Here is a 9,231-nt window from a genome sequence, read left to right on the forward strand (position 1 = left end):
CACAACATAAAAACTCCCCTTATCCTCCCATTATTCTCTCTTTCTCTCTCTCTCCAGCACCTATAAGCTCTTGAGTTGAGCTCTTGAGTTGATGGCCTTTCAGATCTAACAGCAATAACAATCTGAGCTCTCTCCCTCTCTCTGTATTTCTCTGAACGTGAAACGCTGAAGAACAAAGGAAACGACATCATTTCGGACTCATAATAATTGGCATTAATGTTGAGAATGGCGAGCTCCTTCCCTGAGGAGGTGCTGGAGCACGTGTTCTCCTTCATTTACGATGACAAGGACCGGAACGCGATATCGATGGTGTGCAAGTCCTGGTACGAGATAGAGAGGTGGTGCCGGAGGAGGATTTTCGTCGGGAACTGTTACGCTGTGAGTCCGCCAATGGTGATTAGGAGATTTCCAGAGGTGAGATCGGTTGAGCTTAAAGGGAAGCCGCACTTCGCGGATTTCAATCTCGTCCCCGAAGGTTGGGGTGGTTATGTTTACCCTTGGATCGCGGCCATGGCTACAGCATACCCCTGGCTTGAGGAGATCAGGTTGAAGAGAATGGTGGTTACGGATGAGGCTTTGGAGCTGATTGCTAAGTCCTTCAAGAATTTCAAGGTTTTGGTGCTTTCTTCATGTGAGGGTTTCTCTACTGATGGACTTGCCGCCATCGCTGCCAATTGCAGGTTTTTGTTTTTACTCTTCTCCACTCTTGATGCATTTTTTTTTTTGCTTAAATCCTGATTGTTGGGTTGTGTATGGTCGATGAAGAAATGTGGGTTTAGGAGGGGAAGGGAGTTTTTTGTGTGTGTGTGTGTGTTGGTGTTGGGGAAGAGCAAGTCAATTTTACGGTGAGTTTAAAGATTTTTTTTGGTCCGGAGAGCTAGAGAGTGCAAGTAAGCTCAGTTGAACACTATTGAGTTGGCATCTCTGTAATGGAGGTGGCTTTTAGTATTTTGTAGGTACCAAAGTTGATAGTTTTGGACTTCAATTTCTTGGATGTTTCTACAACTTCTCTGCCCATAAACGGAGCAATTTTGCGCCGTTTTTTTTTTTTTGGTTTATTTAAATTGTGAACATGGATTTGCTGCTTTAGTTGTACGGTTGTGTGATGATGAATGCGGGTAAATATCTGTCTTCTTCTTCTTCTTTTTTTATTTTTTTTTTAATTCAACATTTGTTTGAACAATTTCCTGGTTTGCAAATCGAGAGGCTTACAATGTTTTTTCCCTTTCATTTAATACATCCTTTCCCTCTCTTTATGTGGTTGTGCGCGCACATGGCTTTCTCCGAGGAGTCTGAATTCAGTGACAGTTTCTATTAATGTGTTTTTGATACTTTTCCATGATTGGTTTCTAAACAATACATAAGTATCTTTATTTGGATTTAGTTTCCTGGTTTGGTCTTTAGATTTGGAAATTCGATATTTGCTATTTCAAACTTTGTTTCTTGCTTTGGTTGTCTTCCCATTTGGGTTTGTTTCTGTCAGATCTGGGGTGTGCTTGTTCTTTGAATCACTAATAATTTGGAAAATCTAGTCAAGATCGCTTATGTTATTTTTTCATATGCTAATTTGTTTGTTATGGTTGGGCTTGGTGTGACAGTTGTTCTAGATTTTGGATGCTTGCTTCTTGTACAATGTGGGTTTCTTTTGGATTCCTCAACTAGATAATCTTTTCATTACTTTATTCTACTGTTTTAAGAAGGATAACTCCTTTATATTTACCCCTTTTCTATGTCTATTTTGGGTTATTAAAATCCTGGTGTAATTTAAATTGTGATGTATGCTTTATAATACAATAATTTTGGCCGACTTAGTAGACCATACTAGTAAAGGGTGAATGGTTCTTTTCTTGAGAGCATGTGTATGGAGGAAAGTAACTTTAATAAGGCAGTCTAGTCATTTTCAATGATTACAACATGATGGGCCACAAATTTCATCACAAATTTTCTGTTTTATTAGTTTATTTGTTTCATACTCTCTAGCTAAACTTAGTAGAACAAGAGTTACTGCAGCTTTTGTATGTGAAACATAGAATATTCCTGTGTCTTGGACCTTGTTTTTATTCGTTAAGCAACTTGTCCGTAGGAATCTGAAGGAGCTGGATTTGCGGGAGAGTGAGGTGGATGATCTTAGTGGGCATTGGTTGAGCCACTTTCCTGACTCGTACACATCACTGGTTTCTCTTAACATTTCCTGCTTAGGGTCTGAGGTGAGTTTCTCGGCCCTAGAGCGCCTGGTGGGTCGGTGCCCCAATTTGAGGACTCTTCGGCTCAACCGTGCTGTGCCTCTTGACAGGCTTGCTAACATTCTTTGCAGGGCGCCCCAGCTGGTTGAGTTGGGCACAGGCACCTACTCAGCTGAGCTGCAGCCTGATGTCTTCTCAAGCCTAGCTGGAGCTTTTTCTGGGTGCAAGGAACTGAGAAGTTTATCTGGGTTTTGGGATGCGGTCCCAGGTTACCTTCCGGCAATTTATCCTATTTGCCCTAGCCTAACATCACTGAATTTGAGCTATGCCACTATCCAAAGCACTGATCTTACTAAGCTTGTTAGTCAGTGTCAAAGTTTGCAGCGCCTATGGGTAAGTTTACCTTCCTAACTTCTAACTTTTCACTAGGATGCTATATCTGAGTGCTTTTCTTTTTGCACTTGACAAAATACTGGAATAAATCAAAACAGTTTCTGACAAATTATAAATTCCATATGGAGTTTAGTTTAAATGTTTGATTAAGATTTTGCCATTTGTCTTGATGATTTTCCACGTAGTCGTGTAGTGGAATGACATCAGTCGCTGTTCTAGAAACACTTTATGGGTATCAAATTTGGATATTGATTTTGATATGAGTATTGAGTTTCTGTTGGTGGTTTGTTTTTAATCTAATGAAGGAAATGAATGCAGGTTCTGGATTACATTGAGGATATTGGACTTGAAGCTCTTGCAGCATTTTGCAAGGACCTGCGAGAACTGAGGGTTTTCCCATCTGAGCCGTTTGCCCAGGAACCAAATGTATCCTTGACAGAACAGGGCCTTGTCTCTGTTTCTGAGGGCTGCCCTAAGCTTCACTCAGTTTTGTACTTTTGCCGTCAAATGACTAATGATGCCTTGGCAACAATTGCCAGGAACCGTCCAAACATGACTCGCTTTCGTCTTTGTATTATTGAACCGCGAGCCCCTGATTACATAACCCTTCAGCCATTAGATGATGGTTTTGGAGCCATTGTTGAACACTGCAAGGACCTCCAGCGGCTTTCCATGGCAGGTCTTCTCACTGATCGTGTGTTTGAGCATATTGGAAATCATGCGAAAAAGCTAGAGATGCTATCTGTAGCATTTGCTGGAGATAGTGATCTGGGACTCCATCATGTGCTGTCTGGGTGTGAAAACCTTCGCAAACTAGAGATTCGAGATTGCCCCTTTGGGGACAAGGCTCTTTTGGTCAATGCTGCAAAGCTGGAGACAATGCGATCCCTTTGGATGTCTTCTTGCTCAGTGAGTTTTGGAGCATGTAAGCTGCTAGGTCAGAAGATACCTAGGCTCAATGTTGAAGTTATGGATGAGAGGGGACCTCCGGGTTCAAGGCCAGAAAGTTGTCCTGTTGAGAAGCTTTACATTTATAGGACTGTGGCTGGGCCTCGATTTGACATGCCTGGTTTTGTTTGGACAATGGATGAAGATTCTGCATTGAGGCTTTCTTGACAGATCTCTATTCTCTCCCACTTCTGCATCATGCTTCTTGCCTGTGGTGAATAATATACGACAGGTACATGCTCCAAGTGCTTCTCATTGTTGCACATTTAATTTTCTGTAGCTTGATATAATTGCAGCCTGATTGGTCCGGAAACAAGGAATGGAGGAGGGGTATACTGAGGCTTGAGATCTCAATTGTCATCCCATTTTACACTTGGCTGAGCTATTGGTTACCAGTTAATTATTAATAAAGAGATGGAAACTTGTATTGTTGTAGTATGTATTAATCAGAGTTGTTATTTAATTCAAGATAGTTGCCATGTATGCTATTTGGAGACTGGAATGCTAATTAATGTGTTTATTTAACAATTTTGGGATAGAAATTATTTTTGTGGACTCATTTGTGCCATTTTTAAACTCCTTGTGGAATAAAGCTCAATTCATGTGGATATGAAGTGATATTCTTGGAATGTTTTGACACATTTAAATTTCTACTACTGCTTTTTGTTACTATTCTAGATTTTATTCCTCTGCCTAATTGAATTACAGAGACTGGTCAACTGTGAATTTACAAAGTGAAGTTATCACTTTATATGCAATCATACAGTTTTCTCTTTTATCATCTCTGGTAAGGTCATAGTCACAGTTATTTCCCTGGTGAGGGCATATGCCAGATTGCAGGTCTCTAATCATGAATCTAAAGAGAAAGGTGTTGTAAAGGATCAATATTTCTGAGCCGGCATGTGAAATCTAGGTTTATAGGTTAGTTTGAAGACAGGTTCCTAGTTTTAAACAACTTTCATTGATTTGAAGAGCAAATGCATTTGGATGTTGAAGAAGTAAATGAAATCCACATTCATATTAATATGTCCCCCTTCTTGACAGTTAGTCAGGCGAATCTTGGAAATGTTATGTAGAAGTGAGTGCTGTTGTGTGTTTCTCTCTACCAAGTCGGTTGATCTGGAAATTAGGTAGAGAACTCGTTGACCAGAAACAGAAAATCATTGAGTTGATGGAATGGGAGTGCAATGCATCCTGCCTAGTTCTAGCTGCCATTCTATTCTATGTTTAAAAAATGCCATTTCAACTGATAGTGAACACGAGCAACATTAATAATAATAATAATAATAATAATAATAATATAGTTAAAGCACATTGCACATAAAACAAAACCTTGGCTTGGCTTGGCTTGGCCTGTTAATTAATGAGATTAAACCTAACAAAAGGCCAATATTCATTAGATAGCATTGACTTCTAGCAGCTTCTCTCAATCCTCAAGTTAAAGCCAGGAAGTAATCCAGACCCGTAAGAGAACATAAGATTTGATAAAATATAACAGGAATAGAAAGAGAAGAATGTATATATGGTACTAACTTTCACTTTATTTATTTTGTTTTTCTATTGGAATTCATGAGCCTCGACTGTTGTGCCACGTGATAGATTCGTGGACATTAGTTAATGTCCATAACTTTTGCTTCTTTCACGCCCACTCTCTTTCCTCCTACACAACACTTCCCACCTGATATCTGATTTTCATGTGCCCCTTTTAAATACCCTTTTCTAAGTCGCCAGCCTACAACAGAGAGATTTTTTTTTTTTTTCCCGAAGCCTGCAACAGAGAGTTAATCGTAATACATCTGTATATATATTCATCAATTGCATTAATGAAACGAGGGCGTTTTTGGACAATTGGATAAATTTCATCTTTCCTATTAGTCACCTACTTTAATTTCAACTTCGACCCTTTTTGTCAGCTCCTCACCCCCATTTTTTTTTTACAGAACAGAAAGGGATTAATCATTATTTTTTATTAATTGTGCTGATTATATTTTCGGAATAGATTTATTGAGTGTTCATGATTTTAGTTTCTTAGTTAATTGTGTTGGGTTCTTTTTTTTTTTGGCTGGGTAAGAGGGTCTTCGAAGGTATTTAGGTTATTTTATTTTATTTTATTTTTATCTGTAAACTTTGTTAATATGTGTGAGCAAATAGGGCATTCAAAAGTTATCCTCCCAAACATTTTTATTGGTTGATGATAGCCACACGTTTGATGCATTTATTGTCCATCATTCCCTGTTACTATGGTAGTCTGCAGCTCTTTTTTTGTTTTTTTTATTTTTTTTATCTTTATATTTTCTCACTGTTTTATAGCCATGATGAGGCACAGTAACTGAATCAAAACTATTATTCCATTGCATTTGCATCAACAGTCATAGTTAAAAGAGGCCCACATGTAGTATGGTGTAATGAATACTTAAAAAAAACAGAGCCAACCTGAGCGAGTGACCCTTTGATGAAGGGAATCAAATCAATGATTGTTGCATCCTCATGAATAATGCTCTCAATCATTTTGTTACCTTCCACTTTATCTACCTTCTTCCACTGTTTAATTATTTCAATTCAACCCCAACATGTTGTCACATTCAATGGGTAAAAGGGGTAGTCTCAGATCCCCTTGCAGGCTTGGTCTTGCCCCAGGACAGACGGCCTTGTCTCCTAACTTGGCCCAACCCAATCGTCTGCGTCCAGTCTCCGGCCGCCCCCCACTGTTGAGAAAGCTTAAACCCTACGCAGGGATTGAAAATGGACAACGTCACTGTCATTAGTACAAGCGTAGTCGTTGGGTCCATAATTGTGGGTTGATTTTTTCAGACGACCAAACAGGAAGCGAAGTTTCTTTATACATGCAAAATTCCACTGTGGGCTTGACTCAATCTAAGATAAAATTATAAAATCGTCATGAAAATAATGTGGTAACATTTCGAGGGAACAAAAGGAAAGGAGAAAAGCAAGCATATATTGTTGCGACTTGCGACGAAAATGGGAAAAATGGTTTGCTCGGAGCTAAGCGACGGCGATGGCGTTGACTTCACAGGACTTTTGATGGCGCTTGTTATTGCTCTCGCTCTCATGGTCATCTGCAGTATACCTCCTCGCCGAACTTACGTCATGTTTCGAGTCGCTTAATTTAGTGTTTTTTTTTTTAATTACTCTGTTCCATCTGAAATCCTCATCCTGTGTTCATGTCATGTGTAGCCCTGCTTCTACTTCTTCTTCTTCTTCTTCTGGTTTGAGTACGTTGTATTAATCTGAATCTTGAAGGGCGGCTTGAATTGTAATTCATTGATAATTGATGATATTTATACTTATACCCCTCCAAGGATATTAATTCAATCACTGGCTCTCCAGTTTTCTCATGACATATCAATCTGAGTCACTCCATTAAAATGGACACTTTTATTTCTTTTTTGGTTAAATTTTGCTTTTAAAAGTTATTGTATTCAAAAAAATTCAATGAAACAAATAATATTAGTAATTAGAAAGTCATTTTTCAAGAAAAATATATAACCCATTTAAACCTGAACATTAACAGTATCAAAATCCTTAATTTTACTTGATATCTATTATTTCAGATAGGCTAATTAATTACATGAAATGAAAATACTAAAATATAAAATAAATAAAAAAATCATATTTTTAATATATACATATATCTTTACAATTGTGGTATCCATCTTTTAAACATATAATAATTAAACCATTCTTTTTTTCTATTTTGTTATATTTAAGAAAAAATATTTGGGAGTAATTTTGTGAGCCGTATAATTTTCTGATGATCGCCTATATTTTTCGAGCCACTAATGGAGTACATAATCTACAACGACTAATCCTCGACAATCATTTCAAGTCACTAATTTTTCTGTATATTTTTTGCCATTCCTCCTCCTTTGTCCTGGTGCTCCAGACTCTTACTAGTCGTATTCAGCCCGGCTAGCACTGATTGGATTCAAGTTGATTGAAGATGTAGACTTGCCAACGGTTTTGGGTTTTTTTTTTTTTTTTTTTTTTTTTTTAAGATAACATAATAAGTCACTAAAAAGGTAAACTACCTGAGATAAAAAGCATTTGCTTTGAATAAATAAAAATAAAGATAAGTCATCAAGTGTTCAACTCGCTAAAACATGAGCAACATCATTGCCGTTCCTCCTAACATAGGAAAAGAAGATGGAGTCGAAGGCACTTGCTAGAAAGTTAATGTTCGATACAATGCCTTGAATAGACAACAAAGTCGCCCTTTCTTAGGGGCATTAACAACTATTTGAGTGTCACCTTCAATGATAACCTTCTTGTACCCTTTAACTCTTGCTAACGATAAGGCCTCCCTGGAAGTCAGGCTTTCGAGTGTGAGAGGGGTTAGAAATTGCTTTATGGCTCTCGCATGATCAACCACACTACTTAGGGCTGAATATTTGATTTAAATTAAATTAAATCGAATTGAATTATCAAAATTAAATTAATTAAATTACTATATTTTATATTTTAAAAATTAAACTGAATTAAAATGCATGAAAATCTGAACTAGCCTTTAAAGTCCTCCTACGACTTTAGCTTCAATTTTAATCCTATCCAATTTGATTTTCTTTTGATCAAATACCACAGTCCAATCTTTTTTAACTTTTTTATTTTTTAAATGAAAAAATCTAATTTTTATGTGAAACTAAATTAATATTTTTTGATTCAATTTTAGTCTAATTCAGTCATAATTAAAATTAACTACAATTTTAAGTGCTTCCAGTCTGATTTAGGGACCGAACCAGCCCCTAGCAAGCATATCTTATTCTTATTCTAGATGTTGCTTAGTGCAGATTATTTTTCTTCCCTTCTTAAAAAAAATATATAGTTGTAAGCTAACATCTTATTCGTTCTCTACGCCAAGGCAAGAATTTCCACTCAGGAGAAGCTCATAGTCGTCCAAAAACATTTGACTAGACATTTCCCAAGTCTTCCATTTACCAATGAAATAAAGCTTATGTTAAATATTTCCTACGCTAACTTGACTTGAATTGAACCAAACAAAAAATCACCTATCATTTCTCTTTATTGTTGCGTTTCCATTTCAGAGGAGAGCACGGAAGGACCAAAAAAGAGGCTCTTATTACAAAGTTTAGAATATGGGCAAGATCATGTGCACTCAATTTTGTGACGGCAGTAATGGTTTGGATTTGAAGGGGATTGTCATGGTACTCATCATTATTCTCGCTATCATGGCCGCCTGCATGCCACCTCCACGCCGCCGTTTGCTGATCCGTCCACCTGTTTACTACCTCCGCTGCGCTGCTTGCTGATCCGTCCAACCATCTAAGGTTGTCTCGTCTGGTGTTATGTAGGGCAGCATATCCCGCTTGTTATTTTTGATGTTTGATGACTTCAGTTCATGCTGTTGTTAATCCGACAATGGAGTGTGCAACTGTGCCATTAGTTTTGCCATTAAGGCTTTAATGAATAAATAGGAGCAGAGGGGTTTGCTACATTGCGTGTCCCCCCCTGTTTCGTAATATAATGCATACTCGTGTTTTCCTCTCATTCTCTCTCTCTCTCTCTCTCTCTCTCTCTCTCTCTCTCTCTCTGTGTGGACTGATCTACCAATGGCTTTTTGGGATTTCTATCTGTTTATAAGGTAAACGATATTCTAATACGAATTCGTAGATATGTGTTACATATGATAGCAGTTCTTGTTGAAATGAGCACAACGACTAAATTAGCCAGG

The 9,231-nt window shown here is 37.8% G+C and overlaps 1 protein-coding gene across 1 annotated transcript; it reads left to right on the forward strand.

Annotated features, from left to right (window-relative positions):
* On the forward strand, positions 1-4,134 carry LOC110634531 (protein TRANSPORT INHIBITOR RESPONSE 1). The gene is made up of 3 exons (XM_021783575.2): positions 1-680; positions 2,084-2,576; positions 2,895-4,134. The coding sequence occupies exons 1-3, from the start codon at positions 217-219 to the stop codon at positions 3,690-3,692; spliced, it is 1,755 nt and encodes a 584-aa protein (XP_021639267.2). The 5' UTR covers positions 1-216; the 3' UTR covers positions 3,693-4,134.
* Positions 4,135-9,231: the final 5,097 nt, after the last annotated feature.

Source organism: Hevea brasiliensis, chromosome 2 (assembly GCF_030052815.1).
Source record: "Hevea brasiliensis isolate MT/VB/25A 57/8 chromosome 2, ASM3005281v1, whole genome shotgun sequence".
Taxonomy (NCBI): domain Eukaryota; kingdom Viridiplantae; phylum Streptophyta; class Magnoliopsida; order Malpighiales; family Euphorbiaceae; genus Hevea; species Hevea brasiliensis.

Excerpts from the sequence above, each read along its gene's own strand:
- LOC110634531 (XM_021783575.2), top strand. The coding sequence starts at position 217 with ATGTTGAGAATGGCGAGCTCCTTCCCTGAGGAGGTGCTGGAGCACGTG. Across the intron at positions 681-2,083 it reads GCCATCGCTGCCAATTGCAG|GAATCTGAAGGAGCTGGATT; the intron begins GTTTTTGTTTTT and ends ACTTGTCCGTAG. Across the intron at positions 2,577-2,894 it reads AAAGTTTGCAGCGCCTATGG|GTTCTGGATTACATTGAGGA; the intron begins GTAAGTTTACCT and ends AAATGAATGCAG.